General features: G+C 54.8%; 9 protein-coding genes across 9 annotated transcripts; 5 read left to right on the forward strand and 4 right to left on the reverse strand.

Annotated features, from left to right (window-relative positions):
• The first annotated feature begins 17 nt into the window (after positions 1–17).
• H310_00515 (hypothetical protein) lies at positions 18–3,129 on the forward strand. The gene is made up of 9 exons (XM_008863334.1): positions 18–188; positions 234–317; positions 369–509; positions 557–613; positions 667–757; positions 809–899; positions 947–1,037; positions 1,088–1,147; positions 1,193–3,129. The coding sequence occupies exons 1-9, from the start codon at positions 48–50 to the stop codon at positions 1,256–1,258; spliced, it is 822 nt and encodes a 273-aa protein (XP_008861556.1). The 5' UTR covers positions 18–47; the 3' UTR covers positions 1,259–3,129.
• Positions 1,231–2,903, reverse strand: H310_00516 (hypothetical protein). The gene has a single exon (XM_008863335.1). The coding sequence runs from the start codon at positions 2,861–2,863 to the stop codon at positions 1,280–1,282; it is 1,584 nt and encodes a 527-aa protein (XP_008861557.1). The 5' UTR covers positions 2,864–2,903; the 3' UTR covers positions 1,231–1,279.
• A 90-nt stretch (positions 3,130–3,219) lies between the features above and the next one.
• H310_00517 (hypothetical protein) lies at positions 3,220–8,397 on the forward strand. The gene is made up of 15 exons (XM_008863336.1): positions 3,220–3,436; positions 3,480–3,574; positions 3,621–3,874; positions 3,927–3,962; positions 4,019–4,153; positions 4,203–4,376; positions 4,430–4,585; positions 4,641–4,700; positions 4,756–5,361; positions 5,414–5,533; positions 5,586–5,735; positions 5,783–6,649; positions 6,694–7,095; positions 7,141–7,749; positions 7,800–8,397. The coding sequence occupies exons 1-15, from the start codon at positions 3,237–3,239 to the stop codon at positions 8,004–8,006; spliced, it is 4,071 nt and encodes a 1,356-aa protein (XP_008861558.1). The 5' UTR covers positions 3,220–3,236; the 3' UTR covers positions 8,007–8,397.
• Positions 8,398–8,518: 121 nt separating this feature from the next.
• Positions 8,519–9,798, forward strand: H310_00518 (hypothetical protein). The gene is made up of 4 exons (XM_008863337.1): positions 8,519–9,115; positions 9,175–9,244; positions 9,298–9,455; positions 9,508–9,798. Exons 1-4 carry the CDS (start codon positions 8,528–8,530, stop codon positions 9,685–9,687), a joined length of 996 nt encoding a protein of 331 aa, XP_008861559.1. The 5' UTR covers positions 8,519–8,527; the 3' UTR covers positions 9,688–9,798.
• H310_00519 (hypothetical protein) lies at positions 9,545–11,296 on the reverse strand. Its single transcript, XM_008863338.1, has 3 exons — positions 11,082–11,296; positions 10,930–11,011; positions 9,545–10,873 (listed from the first exon to the last, which is right to left on the reverse strand). The coding sequence occupies exons 1-3, from the start codon at positions 11,262–11,264 to the stop codon at positions 9,813–9,815; spliced, it is 1,326 nt and encodes a 441-aa protein (XP_008861560.1). The 5' UTR covers positions 11,265–11,296; the 3' UTR covers positions 9,545–9,812.
• An 84-nt stretch (positions 11,297–11,380) lies between these two features.
• On the forward strand, positions 11,381–13,034 carry H310_00520 (hypothetical protein). Its single transcript, XM_008863339.1, has 4 exons — positions 11,381–11,496; positions 11,548–11,778; positions 11,831–12,578; positions 12,636–13,034. The coding sequence occupies exons 1-4, from the start codon at positions 11,417–11,419 to the stop codon at positions 13,011–13,013; spliced, it is 1,437 nt and encodes a 478-aa protein (XP_008861561.1). The 5' UTR covers positions 11,381–11,416; the 3' UTR covers positions 13,014–13,034.
• Positions 13,035–13,051: 17 nt separating this feature from the next.
• H310_00521 (hypothetical protein) lies at positions 13,052–17,681 on the reverse strand (the record flags this gene model as incomplete). Its single annotated transcript, XM_008863340.1, has 11 exons — positions 13,052–14,253; positions 14,336–14,918; positions 14,971–15,253; positions 15,297–15,708; positions 15,782–15,972; positions 16,022–16,257; positions 16,318–16,435; positions 16,483–16,584; positions 16,628–16,923; positions 16,972–17,172; positions 17,220–17,681. The coding sequence occupies 11 exons, from the start codon at positions 17,679–17,681 to the stop codon at positions 13,052–13,054; spliced, it is 4,086 nt and encodes a 1,361-aa protein (XP_008861562.1).
• A 230-nt stretch (positions 17,682–17,911) lies between these two features.
• Positions 17,912–20,166, forward strand: H310_00522 (hypothetical protein). Its single transcript, XM_008863341.1, has 3 exons — positions 17,912–18,115; positions 18,160–19,586; positions 19,654–20,166. The coding sequence occupies exons 1-3, from the start codon at positions 17,915–17,917 to the stop codon at positions 20,117–20,119; spliced, it is 2,094 nt and encodes a 697-aa protein (XP_008861563.1). The 5' UTR covers positions 17,912–17,914; the 3' UTR covers positions 20,120–20,166.
• On the reverse strand, positions 20,118–22,023 carry H310_00523 (hypothetical protein). Its single transcript, XM_008863342.1, has 8 exons — positions 21,851–22,023; positions 21,718–21,796; positions 21,397–21,653; positions 21,236–21,319; positions 21,143–21,189; positions 21,014–21,092; positions 20,676–20,963; positions 20,118–20,623 (listed from the first exon to the last, which is right to left on the reverse strand). The coding sequence occupies exons 1-8, from the start codon at positions 21,998–22,000 to the stop codon at positions 20,303–20,305; spliced, it is 1,305 nt and encodes a 434-aa protein (XP_008861564.1). The 5' UTR covers positions 22,001–22,023; the 3' UTR covers positions 20,118–20,302.
• Between the last annotated feature and the right edge of the window lie 800 nt (positions 22,024–22,823).

A 22,823-nucleotide genomic window follows, 5' to 3' on the forward strand; every position in this document is an offset into this window, starting at 1 on the left:
ATCGGACTACTACCTTACATGTTAGCGAATCCAATTGACTGCTGACAATGGAAAGCGTCAACATCGGGTCGACGGCGGTCTCCGCGACACACCAAGGCAAGAGCATGACGCCGGAGCAATTCCGGTTTGCTTGTCGTAATGGCAGCTTTCAGTCCAATTCGGCAGGTTTTTGTCCAGGATTTGCTCAAGTATGACCGACCTGCCGAGACTCGAGCCCACATGTCGTATTGTAGGCCAACTTGGTCATCTTGCCAAAGGAGCTCGCGTTTGACTTCTTGCTGTTCTGTCAGCGCAATCCGAAGCCTTGTCCTCTTTTGGTACGCGCCTCATTACAGGGCAGCACACTCGTTGAACGTTGACAAGTGCAGGAAGTTTCTGACCCCGGTTGCATGGATCTCCGTCGGTTTGCCCCGAATTCAGATATCCGCACCGATCTACCCAAGTACTGCGTGTACAAGCATGGAGTCATGACGGATGAAGTTGTCGATATCAAGGACTACTGGCGCGACGTAACAACTCGATGCATTCGTTATGCCCATTCAACATGACGTTGCAGGACTTGGTGACATTCTTGCTCGGTTGCTCGTTCAGCTTCGAGGATGCTCTTCAAAATGTACCGACAGTGTTCAGAATTTTGGATGAACTGACGGCATGAGTTTTGCCAAGGCCGGGCTGAGGATCCGCCATCTAGACGAAGGGAAGAACGTGCCCATGTACCAAACCAACATACCCTGCGACGCGGCGGGGGTGTTTTCAGGTAAAGTCCAGTTTCACCTGCTGCACGTCGCCCCATACATGAACGAATTAGGGAACATGGTGGTCAGCATGCGCCCATTCTCCCCGGCGGATGCCATTTTGGCCAGCGTCATCACTTCACGCTACCCCAACGTTCACGGAAGGTCGGTCGTTTGACCTACAAATATGTCGAGCTAACCTTCGCTGATAGTCCTGTCCACATCGGCGACCCCGACGCAATTGGCATCGCCGACATCTCAAAGCCGAATTATGGCGATGCTGTTACCATTCGTCCTGGAGAAGTATGCCCACTCCATTGTGTCGCACGAGTCGTTGATTCTCCACCACATAGATTCCTGTGTTTTGGGCGTGCGGTGTGACCCCTCAGAACGTCTTGCTTGCTAGCAAACCGGTACGATTTCCTATTGATCAAACCCATGCACACTTTCGCATCCAGGCGTTTGCCATCACGCACGCTCCTGGCCACATGTTCATCACAGATCGACGAAACGACACTCTTTAACACCTCGAGTGGGATCTTATGCTATCTCGTTTGTGTCTGGAACTCCAAATACTGCGATATAGTTGTGTGGTCGTGCCGCTTGGCGGCGCGGAGGGCGGCATCAGCATGTGTTCGGACTTCTTGGCCTCGATGAACCCACAGAAACATAACCATGTCCAAGTGTCCGTTCTGTGCGGCCCAAATCAACGCGTCCGCCGTGCAACCTTCTCGTCGCCGTACGTGGAGAAACTCGACGACGTCCATGTGTCCGTTCGCGGCCGCCAGGTCCATCGCCGCACTCGTGCATCCTTCGCTGCGATTCTCGTGCAAAAACTCGACTATGTCGAGGTAGCCATGCTGGGCCGCCGCGTCCATCGCGTCTGTTGTCGCGCCTTCGTGACGATGGTCGTGCAGAAAGTAGACTAAATCCAAGTTGCCTGCTTCGGCGGCCCAGTTGAGCGCGTCGGCGGAGCATCCTTCTGCACGGTGGAAGTGCAGAAACTGGACCACGTCCAAGTGTCCGTTTTGCGTCGCAAAGTCCATCGCGTCGATCGTGCCGCCCTCGGTGCGGTGGAAGTGCAGAAATGCAACGATCGCCAGGTGACCGTTTTCCGCCGCCCCGTCCATGGCAACATGCGTACATCCAACGGACGAGTGGTCATGGAGGAACCGCACAAGATCCAAATGCCCTCGAGTCGCGGCACTGTCCATTGCGTTGGTGCTGCATGAATATTGATGCTGCAGCAAGTACTCCACAACTGCAAGATGGCCATGTGCGGCAGCAGCGTCGACTGCCGTGGTATCGGAGCCACGCAACGCGGGATGGCGAGTGTGGGACTGGAGCTGGTGCAGGAACTGTACAATATCTAAGTGGCCGAATCGAGCAGCACATGTCAGAGCTTGCGGGGATATCGTGTGCTCCTGGCAACGGGCACAGCGCTTGACGACGTGGACATCGCCTTCGAAGATTGCAACATGCAGGACAAAGCGGGGATCCGATACCTCCGGGAGGTACAAGTCTTGAGCGACGTGCATCTGGCTGTCAAAGAATCGCTGATACCGCAACGGGGCACCGACGTTGTATCGAAAGTTGGCGTGGGTCTGGATGAACGCCCTCCATTCTGCAAATCGCGGGTGGAGGTCGGCAAATAGACCGGGCTGGAAGTGCTGGATTGTTGTCAAGAGCGATGGATTGAACAACACAGACATAAATGTCACTGCATGGTCCCGTCGAAGCAGACTTCGCCGCGTGATACGTCGCTTTCGATCGTGCTGAGGAGATGGAGGCCTCGGTCGCGGTGCCAACGCAGGTGGTGAGATTGTCACGTCATGTCGACGTGGTTCTGGTTGAATCTGCGTCGGTTTGGTAAATAGACCACACAACGGTTTGCACGTGAAGTACCGCACGCCGTTGACAGCTCCGTCCGACTTGCCTTCTTCAGGAGTGTCCAACTCAACGCCAACCCAGACACCCTTGGCAAACTCTGTGGGGCCGAGGAAGCGAAGCATGCCCTGCCGTCCACCAGAGACAATCACACGGCTTCCAATCGTTGCAAGACACTCCCATGGTGCGCGGCGATGCTTCTCGGGGGTCGCCCAAACTTCGTCCGCGCAGGAACGCGCCATCGCAATCGGCCAATTGGACTCGGACGCGGCTCGTTTCCCCCCAACACCAAATGAGGTAGACAACTGTACTGGACTAAGGGCAATTGCCGTATCTCACCTAGGTCCCAGTGAAGCAGGCTCTCGCGGACTCCAACACAGCTACCAGCTCTCGTCTAGCAGAGGGGATGGCGCCTTCTCCGCATCCGCCGCACTCTACTAGCACAGAGTGCGTGGCTCCTGCCGCCAGTGGCTTCGTCCTTGACCGCCTTTCGTGGCTCAGTTTCTACTCAACAATGTTTACGTCCGATGCGTTTTACCTTATTTCGAGCATTCCGGAAAATGTTTATCCGGACGTTTTGTCCCGCACTTCGAAAGGTCGCGCCGACAACGAGCAATGGCACCTCCGCAGTCGACGACGATCGCACTCATCAAGCCCGACTGCGCGACGGGGTACCGCGCTCCAGGAGAAGGAGACACAACGAAGAATGGAACGATTCTCGACGAAATCATGCAGCGGATCAAGGCAGAAGGATTTACAATCACCCAACGACGAACTCTCCAGTTGTCGAAATATCAGGTGCGACAGCTTTACAGGTACGTGCTTCCGCATGCCAACACCAGCCTGAACATGAGCAAGGCATTCATGGGAAGACCCTGAATTGGATGCGGTCTTGGACTTTATGGTAAGCGGGCCGTGTATTGCGATGCATCTTGAAAGAGACAATGCAGTCGGTACGGAAGGCCTTCACATTTATCCGATCGATTTAACAGTTTTCAGAGCACTGGAAGGCTGTGATGGGACCCATGGACCCTGCCAAAGCTAAGACAGTGGCATCTCCCAAGCCACTGCTTCGTGGAGTGTACGGCTCGACGCCCGTGCGAAATGCCTTTTACGGCAGCGAAACCAAGCTGTGTGCATTGCGCGATCGAATGCTACTCTTTCCAACCCCCTCGCCTGTGATGCAGCAAGCGCTGGCCATTGTTAAACCCACAGCTTTAAATTTCGTCGATACTTTGTCTGTCAATTTTGAGGTACTTGTAGCTGTCACTCTTCATGTGCTGACCGAGAAAATGTTTGGCGCAGCGGGAAGGTTTCTTTATCATGGACCAAGTGAAAATCGTACGTTCGTGGCGCTTCACTTCTACGGAGACCGTCGATCACGAATATGTTCGTAGTCTATCGAATCGGACGAAGAGATGCTGCTCTTATCTGAATCCAACGACCCTGCCTACGACTCTGAGCTCAAGTTGGCCATGACAACTGGCCAGGCTGTGGTGTTCCTTCTGGAGGGAATGAACATTGGCGACAAAGTACGCATGAACAAATCGAGATGTCTTGTACACTGATTTGTGGCGGTAGCTCGAGCTGTTGTTGGGGCCAGCGGACCCAGCAGAGGCCCAGGTATACTTTCCGACCAGCATCCGGGCGCGACTGGGTGTGTCGTTGGCCAACAACTGCGTTTTTCCGTTGCACTCGGTCTCGGCAGTGTCGCAGTACATTCAAAAGTGGTTTCCTGCCTTTTTGGCGCTCGAGGTGGGCATCATGGACGCGTCAGGGCATATGAACATGTTCCCATGGTCACGTAGCCCGAGCACACGCTGGCGATAATCAAGCCGGAGACTGCAAACGACCACGCTGACGAAATACAAAACATCATTGTGGCCAACGGGTTTCGCATTGACCGCCAGAGTCGACGACTGTTGACTCGCGAAGACGCCATGGAATTCTACGCCGAACACAAGGTTTGGGACGCTCGGTAGCTGGGGCAATAACCTGTGCAATCTTGTTTTTTTGCAGGGAAAGGCATTCTACGAGAAGCTGGTGGCGTACATGACCAGCGACGTGGTCATTGTAATGGTACGATGAATCCTTTGGTTTTGGCAAGTTTATTAAAAGTCCTTGTGGCGGTCAGATTCTCGTTCGCGTGAAAGCAATCTATGCGTGGCAAAAATGTATGGGTCCGACCAATTCGCTCACCGCCAAGGAACAGTACCCCAGTTCCATTCGTGGGCGATATGGCATCGACGGCACGAGAAACGCCACACACGGCAGCGACTCTCGGCAAAGTGCCGACCGAGAGATCCAACTTGTGTTCAATATCCCGCCCGCTGTTGCACTAGAGGCATCCATTTCAACGAAGGATGTAGCAGCAAGGCCAATCAAGCAATTGAGCCCAGACAAAACACTCCACGAAGCTCTGGCGCGAGGAGTTACGCTCCTCTGCCAGCAGGACCCGAAATTGGACGGCCTGGACGCAATCGCGTGGCTGGGACAGTACTTGACCAGCTATTCCACACTTGCCATGCCCGCGTCTGTCGTAGCGGCGACAGCTCCGGCCGCCGCCCACCTCGTTCGACGACCACAACCAGGCAAACCTGCGGATTTGGGCATTCCATCGTTGGCAGCGTTGTATATCGTGGGATTTTTTGGCCATGGCGCGAATCGAACGCTTCTTGCGAAGAAAATAGCCAAAGATTTTAGTTACCACTACATGGATATCGACGTCGTTCTCGACAAGGTTTGCAGCTCATTGCATAGCACTGTCCAAACAACTCACTCGTGTGGCGCAGAAAGATGCAAATGAAGATAGCATGGTCGCCATCGTCAAGGCGTTCAAACGATGCGTGTCGAAGCGCATCATTTTGGACAAGTGCCCGCCAGATTTGACATTTTATCTGTCGTTCCAACGAGTACGTAAAAACATTCCGTCGACGAGGTCCTACACCATTACCTTGCCATTAGCACGTGGCCCGGTTTGCGTGGATCACTGTCGTCGGCGACGATGTTGGCGACCACAAGCCGCCCCATCCCCATGCGTCGCCTCTCGCGCCAGACCTTCCGTTTTCTGTTCATGCAGCGAGCGAGCGAGAATTCTTCGATTACTTTCATCGGGTACGCAGACGCTGTTGTCGACAAGGCCCTCAACGAGAGCGTGCTAGTTTGGTCTGCTGCACTACGTTTCCCCACGCCCTCATTTGGACGAAGCATTCACGAAGCATGCCTGTTTGCCAGACATTTACGGCGCGTTTTGTCCTCGACTTTTGCTCGTCCGCGACAGGAACCGAGTCATCCGACCCGAGCAATGGGACCAGTTGGGTTTGCAATATCGGTGGAATGTATTGGACTTTTCCATTTTGCTGGAGAGAGAAGTCGCCCGGGAAGCGACCAAGACCCACGCCGGCGAGTACACAACGATGTTTCGAACCAAGGAAATGATGCCGTTCGACATGATCGTGCGGTTGCTGGCGCAGGCCATTGCTAAGACGGCTGCGATTCCCCGCTTCGTGATCACGAACGTTCCTTCGCATGCGTTGACTGGTGCATTCGTGACGCTGCTGGATACAACCGTTCGGGCGAGTCCCACCACGCAGTTGGTGAATGTAGAACCCCATCCAATTTGGGATGCCAAGCTACCAATGACGCAATTCGAATGGCGTAGTCATGCCGTCGGCCACCTCGTTTCCATTTGGGTGGACGGGATAGCGACCACCGACCACTTGCGCTCTCTCCTGCAGCCGCTTTTGGCACCAACGCTCGCGCTGTCAATTGACGAGGGGAGTACCTGTGGCGGCGGCGCAGATATCACGTCGGTGGCGCGGACGCGGGGTTTTCTCAAGCTGAGCGCCAAGGATGCGTTGCGAGCGGAAGTACTTGCGGGTTCTGTCGATGGCCTGCACATCCAAGAACAAGTCCAAGCCAACGAACCTATACAGGATGATTTAGTAGTGCGCGTGCTGCAAAAGGTTGTGTTACACCCGAGCCATCGCCGCGTCATCCTCGACGACTTTCCAGTCACGGTGGAACAGGTTTGATGAACTTCACGCATTCTCTCTTGACTGCGTTGACATAGGTCAAGGCACTTTCAGACCAGATCGCGGTACCGTCGCTGGTCATCCGCAGCCAAGAGCCCACAACGCCATTCCAACAAAACCTGCTGGCGCACTTGGCTCTGTCGCATCCAGTTGTGTCGCCATTCGGCCCCAATCTTCAAGCGCATTTGAGTCAGCTCTCTGCTTCCGTGGTGCTTGGCGATGTGTCGGACTTGAGTTTGTCGCGTCTGGAGCGCCATTTTCAAACAAAAGGAGTGCACGTGCTGTCCCTTGCCCACGTCGAATCGAGCGTGGAAGCCATGTGGTCCCAGCCAGGCCACCCCATCGACGATCGCTCGTTCGTCGAGTTAGTGTGCGCAATGCTTCGCCAGCGAAATCTGCATCGAGTGCTCTTTATTGGGTTTCCTCGCACGCTTCTGGAGGTACCCATTGCATTCGTTTGACGTCCATGTTGACTCTGTCGCCAGGCCAAGACTTTTCACAGCGTTGGCGTTGCCATGGACCACGTTACGGTGCTGACGAAGAAAGTGCTCCCCGTGCCCCATGCGCTCACCGATGAAGACTTCTACTCGTCGGACGAAGAAGAAAAAGCCCGCAAGAAGAACGCACCGGAGCCGCAATTGAGTCAGCTCACGCGGTACTTTACGGAAACGTCGCCCCATGCATTCCATGCCACCACATACGTTGATATTGGACGGGTGTATCCCCAACTTGAAGCGCTTTTCCGACCACGAGTGTTCTTGGCCGTGGGCAACAAAGCCAGTGGGTTCCACAGTGCCGTCCAGCGGGCCGCCCAGTCCTCCAACTGCGTTTACGTTCACGTACCAACCCTCCACGCTCATCATGTGACGCGATTTCCGTCGAGCGATCGCGCCAAGCGCATCCAAGCCGCATGGGCCGAGCGGCGTTTGGTGGATGTGGCGATCACGATGGACCTCGTGAAGTTGGAAGTGTTGCGGCACCCGATATCGACACGAGTAGTCCTGACGGGGTTCCCACGGGTCATTCGCAATACCATGCCGTATGTCCACGACCAGCTAATGGCCTTGGCCGAACACGTTGGACACGTTGACCAGGTACTTCGTGACGAGATACGCTGGGATGCCGTCGCTGAGAGTTCTTTTAGCTCCTGCACTTCACGACATCTCCCGCGACGCTCGCAGCCCGTGTGGGGGATGTCGAAGTTGTCCATGCTCACACGGATGCTTTCAACGCCGAGAACCTACCACTCGTCGACTTGTACGTCAAGCTCAACAAAGTTGTGACCACGCTCAGCGCCGACGTGTCGTTGGACACGTTGACCCAACAAGTTCAGACGGTCTTGGTCGAGTAACCCGTTTTCATCGAAACCAGCAGCAATGAATTGATTCCAAGATGCACATTTCAACTCGCCTCTCGTCGTGTGCTGCACAGCCGCAACCTGGACCTCGTCGTTGCATATTCTTCCATTGTCGACAACTCGCTACGCGGATATTCCCAGATCATGACGCAGTGCATTGCGCTCGTGGCCCAGCGAGCACGAGGACGTGAGATATTGTCATGGCCAGCAGCACGAGGGAACGACGATGCAACGAGGGTCGAGTGTGGGGCGGGCATGTCGGGCAATCCCCAAGGGGATATCATAAATTGAGACCCGCCCAGTGGGCGTGTCCACGGGGGTTGGATTAGTTTTCAACTAGCAATCACGATGCATCAGCATAAGCTTCACACACGATCGTATTGCCCCAAGCGCAAAGATGCTGGTTGATACGTGCATACGAGAGAATTGCTACAAATGACAAGTGCGCGCAGGTGAAATGAACTCCAATCACGCAGTTCGATTGGTCAAAAGTCACGCATTTTCAGCAACTAGCCATGTCAAGCGCGGCGGGACGGGTGTCTGGTGCGTTCTTTGAGTACTCGCGAGCGGCATGGGAAGCATCGAAGGAGAAGCTGCAATTGGACAAGACACACACACCACCTGAGGCCACAGCAAAGGTGGCGTCGCATTTTGAACGAAGTCGAGAAGCATGGCGGAAGCAACGCGACGCTGCAACTCCCATTCCAAAGGCCCAAACTCGCGTCTCCGCGACAATCAGTGGTTCGCCTTTGACGGCAATACGACAAACGGACAAACTTGCTCTTCCGGCCGTAGCGAATCCGCAGCCATCGTTCCAAGAGAGAGTTGAAGCGTTCTATCGACAGTACAATCCGACCAAGGTGGCCGAAGTTGGCAACCTCGTCGCGTCGTATGCAGGGCGCGAGGACCTTCTCTTTGAAAAGCTCGAGGCGAAATACTGCCCCAAGCCTCAAATATTGGAACCGCTAACGAACTCAAGCCACGTAAAAGTATACTTTGACATTGAGATGGACAACACCGTGTCCCGAGTGGTGATGCGACTTCTTCACGACATCGTGCCAATGACGGCAGAGAACTTTCGATGCCTTTGCACCGGTGAAAAGGTCCGCCCAAACGCTAGTTCCATGCTCCCCGTTGCCTCACGCTTCCGACATCGCGGTAGGGCAAGCACCTCCACTTCAAAGGATCCAAATTCCACCGCATCAAGACGAATTTTATGGTGCAAGGAGGAGGTGTGTTGCTCATGCACTTCCTTTGAACCATGCACTCACGAAACTCCTTGAAGACATCACCAAGGGCGACGGCACGGGCGGAAGCAGCATCTACCACGGCACGCCCCATGCCAACGCGTGGGGGCACTTCAAGGACGAATCGTTCTTGCCGCACGACCGCGTCGGCTTGTTGTCGATGGCCAACAAAGGGCCCAACACGAACGGGTCCCAGGTTCGTGAGATTTGATTGACGCATGCATGTGGGTTCACGCTGGGCGGTGTAGTTTTTCATCACGACCAAGGAAAAATGCCTCAACTTGAACGGAAAACACGTCGTGTTTGGCGAAGTCATTCAAGGCATGGACGTTGTTCGGCGCATCGAAAACCTTCCAACCGATCCCTCCAACGACCGGCCGCTACCAGATCACGACGCCACTATTGTCAACTGCGGCCAGCTCAGTTAGCACCATCGTGGATAAAAAACCACAGTTGAAATGCACCAAAGTCGCCCGACATTCTAAAGCGTGCGATGCGCTCGTTCGTGCTTTAAGCTAATGCAACGACTTGGCAGGGAAGCTCGGGTGTGTTTCTAGTCGGTCGACTGACTCGTCAAGTACTCGAGCGTGCGCGAGAGCCCGTGCACAACGGCTGCGGGGGTGTTGTACGCAAAGCAGATCCGATAGAAGCCTGGCGTCGGAGCGTGTTGAGCCTCGCCGGGGGTCATGATGAATTTGCACTTCTCAAACATGAGTTGGGTCAATTCCCGCTCGCCATACCACGTATCGTGGCGCAAAAAGGCAGAAAAGTCGACCCAGACAAACATCCCTGCCGGCGCTGGCACGAACGGCACGTTGAACTTGGTCAGGACGGCGGCGACTTGGGTGTATGAGTGTCGGAGGTCGCGGTTGTTCTGCGCAATGTAATCGAGGGACCATGGTAAGTCACGCAGGAGATGGGCGAGGCCGTCAAGCAAGTAATTGGGCACTCCCGAAAAGTAGAGGACGTTCGATAGGGCTTGAAGCAAGTCTGTGTTTCCCGTGTAGACGACTCCGACGCGGAGTCCGGACGCGGCCCAGTCCTTGGACAGTCCCCACAAGATGTGCACGTGTGGAGGTAGGTGGAAGTGCGGGGTCATCGCTTCCGACGTGTCGAAGATGGTCGCGCCAGATTCAAATGCATGGAAACTCAGTTCCGGCGAGTGAATCGAGTTGGCGTAGATTTCGTCCACGATGAGGTGCAGCTTGTACTTGACGCACCAGGACGAAATGGCCCGCAGAGTCTGGCCACTTCGAATAATGCCCAGAGGGTTTTCAGGGTTGAGAAGAAGAACAGACTTGGGCATGTGGCCGGCCGCGACAGATTGGTTGTACGCCGCCTCCAGGTTCTCGACAGTTATTTCGTACGTGGAGGTCATGGGCACGTCAACCACTTTGATGCCAGACGACACGAAGAAGTCGTTGTAAAGCGCGCCATAGGCGGGCGTGGGTAGCAGCACGGCATCACCTTCGTCGTGTAGTAGCGAACTCAAATGCGCCAAGAGGGAACCGACTCCACTAGATAGTGCCAAGTGGTTCGGGTCGATGGTTTTCGCCACGCTGGTGTCTTTCACTAGCGTGGCCTTGATGAATGACGCGTATGCCTCCTTAAAGGCTACCAAAATAAACGACGACGTGTTGAATTTATGGGACGACGGGGTGATCTCATACCGCGTCGACCAGTGAAGTCATCGTAGCCCAAGCCCGATTTCTGTGACGCCGCGGCGCAACTTTCGTTTAATTTCGAGAGCATCTGCGAGTGCGATGGTTATATGACGACGTTGGGTGCAAGTCGGCGAAGAAACAGGTCGGCGTGTGCATACCTTGTTGGCGTCGAGGATCCGATTCTCCGAGATCGCCACCGATACGTATCCGTCCAAGTTGTCATCTGTCGCTTCATTGGCGAGGGCATCCAGGGCAAGCTGAAAGTACGACAGAGCTGGCTGCAACGCCCGCTTCCCGCGCGTGGAAAGCGCGGCGGATGCGCCAGCCTTGATGGCCGACATCTCTCGAACGTCGGGCGGATGGAAGATCACCCTCGGACTGAGATCGAAGTTCGAATTGATATTTCATAATAACCCAACTATACGTCAAATTAACTGAGGTTACAAATCGGATTCGACGAAACGGCTCGAGACATCACGGTATTCTGTGCGCCATGCCGATTGAGGGCTCGTCCAGGCTGCCTGCGTGGGAACGAGAGAAAGCGATTCGTCGCGAGAGCAAGCTGCGCCGCGAGTGCGTCCTATGAGCATGTTTGATTTCCGAAAATGCCCATAATTGCTGTAGAAAGCTCCCACCATCACAAATCCACAGCCTCGACCCACAAGCAGAGACCACGTCGCGTCCTGCGTCGGATAGAGCTGCCGCTATCAAAGACAAAAAGCAGTCAAACGCCGCCGTGCAGCCACACTTCGTGCCATACGACGAAGTACCGGAAGAGACTGATCTATGGCCAACAAAGAAGTCGCCTCCGTTACGAAGTCAAGACAATACAATGGCCCCAAGCAACCAAACAAAGTACCAAGTCCCGTTTGGCATACCATTCAACTTACGCGACTGCTATGTGCAGGTTTCGCGCCGGAGCATCCGCGGCAACAGCCCCCATGAAGGCTCCAAAGGTCCACACGTTGAATGCCAACAATGCTGACGTGCGACCCGGTGACCAACACACACAAGATTGCGATGCATGGAGCGTAGCATCGAGCGATACCAACTCTGACGACGACGAGGATAAGCTTGTGGACAGCTTGGAGTTTTCGATCGTTGTATCGCCAAAGCCAAAACCAACGGTGAAACCTCCAGTCAAATCACCCCCTCCTTTTTCGACCCATCCGCAGCCCACGACAAACATCAGCGCGCCAAAGCGTCGTGAGATGCCTGCACCCAGCCAATTCAAGGCGAAGGTCGCCGACGAGCGCGCCCAGACAAAGAACGAGCTCCCTGCTCCACCTATTCAAAAGAATCAACTTGATCCATCCACAGTCGCATCGAACCACCACCCATTGCACCCTAGACAACCTGAAGAGAAAGCCTTGAAATCCACCAAACTCCACGGTGGAGAGGTAAAACCTATCGCGAACGCCATGGCTCCGCGACTCGAAGCGCCGATTGAAAAAGTGCCCCCGCCTTCTCGACCTGCCGTCGTTGCCAGTGAATGCCAGCCAAAATATCCTATTGCAGCTCATCAAACATCCAAACCAGCTGCAAAACAAGTTCGCGACCCCAAGTGCAACATCTTTGATCAAGCTAAGCCATCGCCTATCGAAGTTGTCGCTCCACCGCAGCCTGTAGCAAAGCCCAAGGCAACGCTCGGCACGGTAGGGGACACCGTTCGGTCGAATCCATTTTATCGCCCTGTCTGCGCTTGGTCGTAGTGTCGCGCAATCACCGTCCTGTCGGCATCGATGGAAGAAGAGCAGCTGCGCCGCGAGATTTTGTCGTTGAATTCAAAGCTCGACAAGGTGCGCTTCTCTGCGTCCCACGACGACGACGACGACGACCCCAAGAACAACGAATGCAGTGATGCAACGTCACCAGCTTACGGAGGCGGGACTCATCACAAAGTTGGAACCCGCACGGCGCTCGTCGATCGTTGTTCTCTCGAAAAACGCCAACAAATGTCCGGAGTGTATCAAACCCGTGTCCGCAGAGGCGTTCAGGTACATGTGCCGGACAGCGGCAAGCCAAGCGGGAAGAAAGCGGACAAGGTGTGTGTCAAGAAGGACTTGGCGTTGAAAATGCTCCTATCGTAGGACCTGTCTTCCAACCCGAACTCATTCGTTTTATCGTGCTATGACTTGGTCGGGTGAGCTGACTGCGGCCGGGGCTTGGATTTCTTTGGAGGTTGGGATGGCGAACTGGTTTGGCGTTTGGGAACTTTTGGTATGCCACTCTGCGGTCGTTGGAGGTGCTTGAGCGGGGTCAGGTCTTTGCTGGCTCGAGGGACCGCTCCCACATTGACACCACAAGGGATGTATATGCGTGGTTCGTGGTCAGTGGTCACCACGATGGTTGTTGCCGAGTCGGCTTGGTTTGAGCTGTCGGTGTTATTTTCGGGGGGCGTTTCGAGCTCTGGTGTGCTCTGGGATGCCTTCATGGTCCCCCGTCCCGAGCGATGTCGCTTGGCTTCGGCCTCGAGAACGCCATTTCGAAGTTGCAGCTCGTGGTTTCGTTTCGCCATTGCATTGAGTTCTTGCAGGAGCTTTGTGTTGTCGGTTGAGAAGACGGACACAAGCTTTTGCCTTTCATGGGTCATTGCATCAAGGCGCGTGCGTAGCTTTCGCTGCTGGTCTTCCCCGCACTTGTTTTGCCGCGTCAACTCTTGGATGATAACCTCGTCGGATGCCATTTCCCTCTGCACGACCCGATTGCGTTGGCTCCCACTGCGAACGTCGTACTTGTGGTACATCTTGACGATGTCGTCGATGGTGACTCGCGTGCCTTCCTGTTCGCGTTCAATCAAGATGCCGAGATCGCGACAGAAAGCAGTCGTCACTGCTTTTGCCTCCGCGACCTGGCGCTTCAAGTCAGCTACGGACCGCTCAAAGAATGACACTTTGCGCTTCATCTGCCCGTGCGCCTCGTCCATTTCGTTGGCGTCTTCTACGACCGCGCTGTTCTCCGCATGCAGCTCTTCCACAAACGTACGCATGTGTTGGATGTCGAGCTCCTTGTTCGATATCGTAGCTTGCATCGTTTTCAGTTTGCACAATCTTGCGTTGTTCATCTCTTCGAGCCCTTGGATTTGCCGCGCTTGATCGGCGACGCGGGCCTCGAGCGCGGCACCATCCGCGACTGCTTTTGCCGTGGTCTTGCGCTCGACAGAGAGCTCATTGTTGAGGGCGTCCACCACCAAATGCAACCGATTTGCTTCTAGCGTGGCTTGCTTGATGCGCTCGTCTTTCGTTGCCAATGCGTTCAGCATCATGCGCAACTGCTGCTGCAAGCTCGAAATCGTCGACTTGGTCTCTTCTTGGTGTTGGGCTTGGGCCGCTGCGCAAAAATTTCATTAATGTATCACAACGAAACGATTCGATTCCAAACACCACACGAATGTCGGGTGCACGCTCCCTACCTTTGCCTTGATCGACGGCAGCCTGCATGGCGCTTAAGTGAATGAGTGAGTCGTCATTTTGCTGCGACAGGAGCTCGTCGAACGCATTCTGTTTCGCTTCCAGTTGCTGAGCTAGCGTCGCGAGTTTCGCTTCATAGGTCGCCACGGTGGCGGCCAACTTGGCGTCCCATTCCTTTGTCAACACCATTACCTTCTCTTCCCCACCGAATCGAATGTCGTCCACGCGCTGCCTCTCCGTGACAACTTGCCGTTCCAGTTGCTGACACACGTCAGTCATGGCACTCAGCTTGGTCGCAAAGATGCTTTGCATCGTTTGCAGACTCTTGTCGTGCTCACACTTCATCTCGAGCATCGCCGTGTGCGCGTCGTGTGCCTTGGTGTGCATGTCCGTCTCCAGCGCTTTCATTTTGGTTTCCCACGACGATTTCGCCAGTCGCAGTTCGGTCTGCCGCTCCCGGTCGAGCAAGTTCATTTGGTCCGCATTCAGCTTGGCCGTGATGTCCTTTTCCATCTTGAGCTGCTCCTTCTCGGTCTCTAAATCCGTAATGCGAAGGCTTCGCTCAACCACGCTCGCTCGATCGACCTACCCACAGCAGTGAGGCGACGACATCTGGCAAGTAGGTTCGCCAACATACCAAGCACAGCTCGTCCGTGACCAGTGCCGTCGAAAACTGCGTCTCTGGGGCGGCTTGAAGCATGTGCAATGTCTTGGTGTGACCTGGTAGCGTTTCTGGACCCGCCAAAAATCGCGGACTTGGCGCATGGACGTCGACATGGCATGACATCATCGTGCCATCCACGCTCGCAACCAAGAGCACACGCTCGTTCATGCAGCTTCGCACCGATAATATCGACGCCATGCTCAGATCAAACCAGATTGGTGAGGCGGATAACGTGCTCGGTCCTCCCGTCGATTCCCTAGCCAGCAGGGCGTGTTGAGGCCAAGTAGACACGTTGCTACAATCCATACCACGAAAACACAACGACGCTGCCGTTGGCCGTGCCGGCGCACACGACGCAGGCCGGACCGAACTCGAGGACAGTGATCCTCGCTTGAATTTCCATTGATTCGAGTGGTGTCGAGTTCAGGCAGCCGTCGCGCCACACGACGACGACCGACACGTCCGTATCCGAAACGCAGCTGGCTGCAATGATGGGACAACTCGTGACGGGGTTTCGCGACAAGGCGAGAGCAGAAAACACAGTTGCACGGTCAAACAGACATGATTTCTGGCCGGACGACGTCGCTTGAGTGGCAGAAAAGGATCCATCCGCGCCCAACCCCCATTCCAAGAGCGCACCGCAGTCGTCCGACGTGTAGAACCGACCGTCGTCGAGGCCCCATCGAAGGCACACCACGTTGGCCTCACGACCTACCGCACACGAATCACCATTGTCCTTCCTACATCGTCGTGCTTTCGGCGTTATCGAAACCAGAATGCGTACCAGCGCAGACCGCGACGAGAGCTGGCTCGAGACCACCAAAGTTCCGATAGACGTAGACGCTTTTGTCATCGACGAGCGCGACGAAGTAGTTGCCGCCGCAGCTGTACGCGACAGTTGTTGCGTGTTTGATGTCGACTTCGAATGCAAGACGGAGGGAATCGTAGAGAACGTGGTAAATGTGGATTTGGGCGCTGCATCGACGTCACGTGGTCAAGGTCTGGCTGGGACACACGGGTGTACCTGAAGCTGATCACCATTTCAAATCCAGACGGGTGAAAATCCATGCAATTGGGGACGACATGCACAAACGCATGGTGCAGGACGCCCCGGGTGTCGCTCTGACCATAGATGCAAGCCAGTGTGGCGCCCGTCGCGCGCTTTCCTGTGACCGCCACCACGTGCTTTCGACTGGACGTTGCCATGGTCGTGACCGAACCAAGGCGAGGAAGGGGTGTGAACGTCATTAACGAGACAAACTAACTCACACAGTCGATTCGGATGAGCTCAACGACATCGCCATGACCGCATCGACGTACCTCGTCGTCTTCGCGAAGAAGACACAAGTTGGAGAGGTCGTACGCGCCGTAGTAGCTTGGTGTAGCACACATGAAGCCCGCACCAGCCGCATCCATCGACAAACCCAGCACCGCCTCTCTAGATTGCGTGATTTGACTTTTCTGACCAGCTGCATGGCAATGTACTTGGAATCGAGCCGCATGCGTTTGACCAAGTGAATGTCTGCGCCGTTGAAAGAGTCGACTTCGAGCACCGACAACCAACCGCAGTCGCCCCCTACGACAACACTACACAAACGTTAACGCAGCGCCAGCAAACGTGTTTGGCAACCACCTGGTCCTGAAAGACTGCACGCATTGCAAAATGTGTCCGTGGTGCAGCGATGGTATCGTGCGTACAAGCTCGCCATTGCGAAAGTACTGGACGTCGCCGTTGTCGAGGACGGCCACGATTCCGTCTGTCGCCCCAACCCACGTGTGGTCGACATATCGAACGGCAGAGTTGGCTGAATTGAACGTCGCAAAGGGGCGGCACGTCGGCTCCGTGAGGCGCCACAACCGCAAGTGGACGCCGCCCGACGTTGATATTTGGGCCACGTCAATCGGATTGAAGCAAATGCGCGTCACCTATACACAAGGGATTGTATTTCCATGGGCGAAACAAGATGTGAATACTTTCGAGTGAGCCTCAGTGAGAGCCACTTGGCGAGCGCGGGTCCAATCCCACAATGCAAACACCCACTCGGACGTGGTGGATTGCGCAACAATGTACTTGCTGTCGTGGGAAAATGCGACCGATGTGAAGCTGTGCGTGGCGTACGTGAGCGTGCGAATGGGCGTAAGGCGGGACCATCGCGTCGGGTCACCTGCAGTGTCCTAGGGGCACGTCGCTTGACGCATCACGAGTGGCGAGTTTGGCGCACCTCCTTGGCAGTTTTGAGGCAATACATCGAGATAGTGCTCTCAGTGCGCCGTAGACTCGAGTGGGCGCTGCGTGCAACGGCCACGTAGCTTCGTTTTGCCGTGATCGCCAAGGCACAAATGTCGCCAAGGCGAATGGACGCCGAGTCGGAGTCTTTCGACGCCGGCGGTTCAAAGAACGACGTTTTCTGGCTGTGGATGTTCTGCAGGGCGACGTACTTCCCAATCGCGTAGATCACTTCGTTCTTATTCACATACAAGAGCATGTCACGCAGGTTTGTGTTGAAGCCCACACCGGACGCTGGTGTGACGCGAATGGGTTGTGGTTGGGTTGCGCCGTCGTTGTGAGTGGCGCCTTTGCCTGCATGAGAGTCCACACTATATGTGGCTGCCGCTTTTATCGCCGACCGCATGGCTTGCATCGTACTGCTGCTGTCTCCATGCGCATGCGAAGCTTTCACCATGGTGAAGCCGTCGTTGGCCTTCGAGTTGGTCAGGCGTTTCAAGCTGGCAGTTACCCCAGGGAATTTTCCGCTGCACCGATCACACTATTTCCTGTGCCCTACCCGCAATTGCGCAATCCTCTTTTAAATGTGAAGTTTGTATGAATTCCACACTATTTCGAGTAGGTTGTAAATTGCGCAAACTAAGTTTGGAGCTGTCATCCAGCAAAGGTCATTTTTGGATTTTCCTCAAGATGTCCAGCGCTTCCGAGACGAACTCCGGTGCTGCCTCCGCGACGAAGCGGCGGCCGATGACGCTGCCCGAGAAGATCCTCACGCACTCCGCGGTGGGCTTGAAGCACCCGTACGTCGAACCGGGCCAAATGATCTGTGTGAAGACCCAATGGACCCTTGCATGCGAAATAACGTGGAAATCCATGGACAAGACGTACTCGGTATGCAATCCTCGAGCTTCTCTCGATCTCATGGCTTTGACTAGGACATGGGTCGACCTCGCATATGGCGCAACGACCGCTTCTGGCTCGCCATCGACCATACTGTCGACCCCCGCGTGAATCACTTGCCCCGCCAACAAATGATGATTCAAGCGTCGACGAATTTTGCTGCGGAAGCCAAGTTAACAAATTTCCAGAAGCCCAACACCACGATTCTTCACACGGAATTTTACCGCCAACGCGCGCAGCCTGGCCAAGTGGTTGTGGGGGCGGACAGCCACAGTTGTTCCACGGGAGGGCTTGGTGCGTTCGCCATCGGCCTCGGCGCCGCCGACGTCGTGATGCCTCTCGTGACCGGAGAAACGTGGATCCAAGTGCCTGAAACTGTGAAGATCGAATTTGTCAACGCACCACCTTTCGGGTTGGGTGGCAAGGACATCATGCTGTACACGCTGGGTCAGCTCAAGTGCAACACTGTCGCGATTGGCCGCTGTGTCGAATGGTCCGGCAACATCGCGCCGCTTTCCTGCGATGCCCGCTTCGCCATCGCAAACATGACGGCGGAATTCGGTGGTATTGCAGGCATCTTTCCTGCAGACGAACGCACCCAAGCGTACATTGCTGGCCGCGAGTCACACAACCAAGATGCGCTCTATTTCCGTGCCGACCCGGACGCCGCGTATGCCGAAGTGTTCCAGATCGATCTGGCCAACTTGGAGCCACAAATCGCGCTCTTTCCGTCCCCAGACAACGTTCAACCTGTCAGCGCTGTCTTGAACATGCCGCTACACGGATGTTTCATCGGTGCGTGCACAACCGCCGAGGAAGACTTGATTCTTGGCGCGCTCGTGCTGGAGCAGTGCCTGAAGCAAGGTATGAGACCTGTTGGCCACGGCGAGCGTCGTGTGACCCCTGGCAGCCAAGTGATCATCGATCACTTGCGCGCGGAAGGTCTGCTGGAGTTTTACGAGCGCGCGGGCTTTACCGTTGGTGCGCCGGGCTGCAGTTTCTGTCTCGGTATAGCTGCCGACGTAGCCAAGGAAGGGCAAGTGTGGCTCACGAGTCAGAACCGAAATTACCGCAACCGCATGGGCAAAGGCAGCATTGGCCATCTCGCGTCGGCTGTGACGGTGGCGGCGTCGAGCTTCGGCATGGCAATCACGGACCCTACGCCTTTCCTTAAGTTGATATCGCCTGAGCGATTGCAATCGTACTTGCCGGTCAAGACCAACTTGCCGCCGATCACGATTGCGGTCCCAGCACCAGAGCTGCCAGAACCCGTGACCAAATCGGCCACCGTTGACGCCACTGGTTCGACCCCTGAACCAGCTACGGGGGTACTTGAAGGCCGCGCCCAAGTATTTGGCGACAACATCGACACAGACGCGATCTTGCCAGGCGAGTTTTTGTGTGAGAACGACGTCGAAGCGCTCGGCAAAGTCGCCTTTTTGCACACAAACCCCGACTTCCGGTACGAACACATCATATGTCGTGGTTTCTCTATCACGAATGAGTTGCTCATGGTGGGGGGTTGACAGGGACAAAGTCAAACAAGGCCAGTCGATTGTAGTAGCGGGGCATGGATTTGGCTGTGGGTCGTCGCGAGAACAAGCCGTGACGTGCCTGAAAGGTGCGGGGGTCAAGGCCGTCATTGCCAAGTCGTTTGGGTATATCTTTTCTCGCAACGTCCAAATGTTTGCGTTGGTGGGAATCTGCATCACGGACGACCGGTTCTATGAACTGGCCCAACCCAACGCCTCGATTCGCATTGAAATGCGCGGCCGGACGATCCACGTCGCGGGCGAAACCTTTCGCTTTAAAATGTCGCTGTTTGAAGAAAAGCTGCTCAACGGAGGTGGAATCATTCCGCTCTACAAGAAATTTGGCAACCGCCTGTTCCGAGTCGCCGTCGAAGATGCTGAAGCCGACGACGATGCAGTGGCGTGTGGCACATCTTCTCAAAACTGCGCGTCGGCCGGAAAGGCGGTGGATGTTGCGTGGTAGATAGATTTTATTCCAAACAATGTCAAGAGTGATTTATTGGAACAAGGTCGAGGGCTTGCTTCGCCGTCCCGCTCAGACGCTACAAGTCAAGGGAGTCGAGGTACACGTGTCCATGCTTTTGAAGCGCCTGGAATTGCCAAGTGGAGTGGCGTCGACTTCCATTAGATCAAAGAAGCGATTTCATTACTCGCTCTTTTTTGCGTCGATGGGAGGTTGTGCAGCACGTATGGCAGGTTCTTGGGACTTGGTCAGCGCTCGTTTCTCTGCAGCCGAGTCATGCGTCCACACAGCGGCACACCCAACGATCAGGAAGAACGCAATGAAGCCCATAGGAAAAAGCCAGAGGAGCGACCACGGATACCCGCGCACCATGAAGCGATAGATCTTGAGAAAGTAGTTGCCTTGGGCGATCGCGCGCTCTTTGCCGGTCAAAATGTTGATAAAGAACTCTGCCATCGCGTCGACGTCGTCGGCCCGGCCGTCGTAGTTGTAAAAGACTTGGTCCTATTGATGATTGGATTGTGAGATTTCCATCTACTGTGGGGCGACGACGTACCTGGCGATTCCACACAAACAGCGTCGGCACTTGCTCTGGGTAGACGAAGAACTTGGAGATGTAGTTGACGTACTTGTCGCTGTCCAGCCATCCAAATGCGAACTTGTCTCGGTCAGCGCGACTTAGCGGCGAGTCCGAGTAGGATGCGAGCTTCTTCATGGCTGCTTCGAACGCGTCATGTTGATCAGGGACGTAGCACCCAATGACAAGGATGCGGAACCACCCAATATGCTTCATGTTCGATGCTTCAAAGGAAGTGTAGCTCGGGTATCGATTCTTCTCAACCCACTACAACCACCCTTGTCTTAGCATTTGGTGTCGTTTGAGCACCAGGACACCGTCGGAAGGCCGAGCTCTCCGTCATAATAGTAAGGTTCCACTTGGTTCACGTCCACGCGAGCAATGAACGGCACCGGTCTAGCCAAATCTGGTGGTCGCCACGGTGTTGGAATCGACGACGGACGTACCTGGAAAATTTGGCCAAAATGGCTGGACTCGTGCTGGTCACAAAGATCTGCACAAGAGTGAGCTATCCATTTCATGAGCAAGTCCATCCATACATGATGCTTGTGATACTGCGACGCTTCATGCTGGTACTGAGCTTGGAGCTCGACGGCCACTCGATCACCTTTCGTGTCATCGCTCTGCATGCATGAAAGCAGCGTTCGCATCAAGACGCTGCCAGCATCGTCGCATGAAAATCGATCGTCAGCCGCAGTACCTGCAAGCCCAAGAAGAGCATCGAGCCATCCACGGACAAATATCGATCCCACTCGGCTTCAGTCGTGACGTTGCTGACGACTGCGCCAGCCAAACGCTTTCCAAATTTGACAATCGAGTCCACCGTGCGGTCTCCAGGGTACAGTTGGAGGTCGACTTGGTTCAGCCGGGAGTTCCATCGACCGTACATGAGAGTCGGGTATCGTACGATCTCATACTGTGCTTGCAGAACTGGGTTGGCGTCCACATTCACCTTGCCTACAAGTCGACTTTGAGAACCTGGCCTGCCGAGGTGGGTCGAAATAGGAAATGCAACACGAACCCACGCGCAGGACGCCCTTGGCTTCCACTGCTGCCACTTCCAAGAGTGGCTCCAATTGAATGCATGCCGAGCACCATGGCTACACATCAAATCGCGGTGAAGTCATTCGGTGGAGGGGCGAGTTTCAACTGACAGCGTAAAAGTCAATGAGCCACACGGAGCCAGATTCGCGGATCGTAGCAGTGAATATATCGTCCCCCAATTTCTCAATCGCGTCGCTGGATGCACATGCTTGGAAGAGGAAGGAAGTGAAGGCAAGAAGGATCCACGCGAGCGCCGGCATGCTGCTGCGGCGTGACGTTGAACTTCGCCCGTTGCTTCGACGTGCCGTTCAAATTATTCGGACAATATATGCAAACACGAAATATTGTACTGAACATATTAGCTGATATGCTTTCAATGGCAAACTAGTGACAACGACGCCATCAGTCGTCCCAGGTTCAAGTGCGAGCAAGGAAACAATGACGGCTTGTACACGCAAGCGTAAACGAAATTGCCGCAGTGTTCACGTTTTTATTTGAGTCATCCGATGGCAACCAGACGACTCTTTATACGAAATATTGAAATGCCCGTACTTAGGATGTTCTGTTAAGATTTTGACGTGTTACAAAATTTCGTGGCATCCACACCAGGCGGCCGTATCATAACACTTTGGCATGGAATAGAATTTATGGAAGCGCAACTCATCCTCCTCTTCTTCAAGAGAACTCTCCTGCGCAATTCCCGAAATTTTGCTTCGACCCACCGACTTCAAGACATGGGTATTTGGACCGATGACATGGACATCACGAGGTTTGAGCTCGTTCAACACTCAACAGTGCTGAGAAAGAAGGCCGACAGTGGCTACAAGAAGGAAGCTTGGTCGGCGGCTCACGACAAGCTCAACGACAAGATGACGATGTCAGTGCGCATCTTTGAATTGCGTGCGCGTTGTGTCGTGCAGCCAAGTGGTCTTGAATGCTTGTTTAGTTGAATTTATTTCTATTGACTTTAGGAAAGAACAGATATATTTCGTCCAAACAGCACACACTGAAGGTCACCGGTTCGGTCCCGTCGCGGCCGGGTTTTTTTCGTGAGTTGAAACCGACAGGTTGATGCGAGGCCAC

Source organism: Aphanomyces invadans (assembly GCF_000520115.1).
Source record: "Aphanomyces invadans strain NJM9701 unplaced genomic scaffold supercont1.1, whole genome shotgun sequence".
NCBI classification, from domain to species: domain Eukaryota; phylum Oomycota; class Saprolegniomycetes; order Saprolegniales; family Verrucalvaceae; genus Aphanomyces; species Aphanomyces invadans.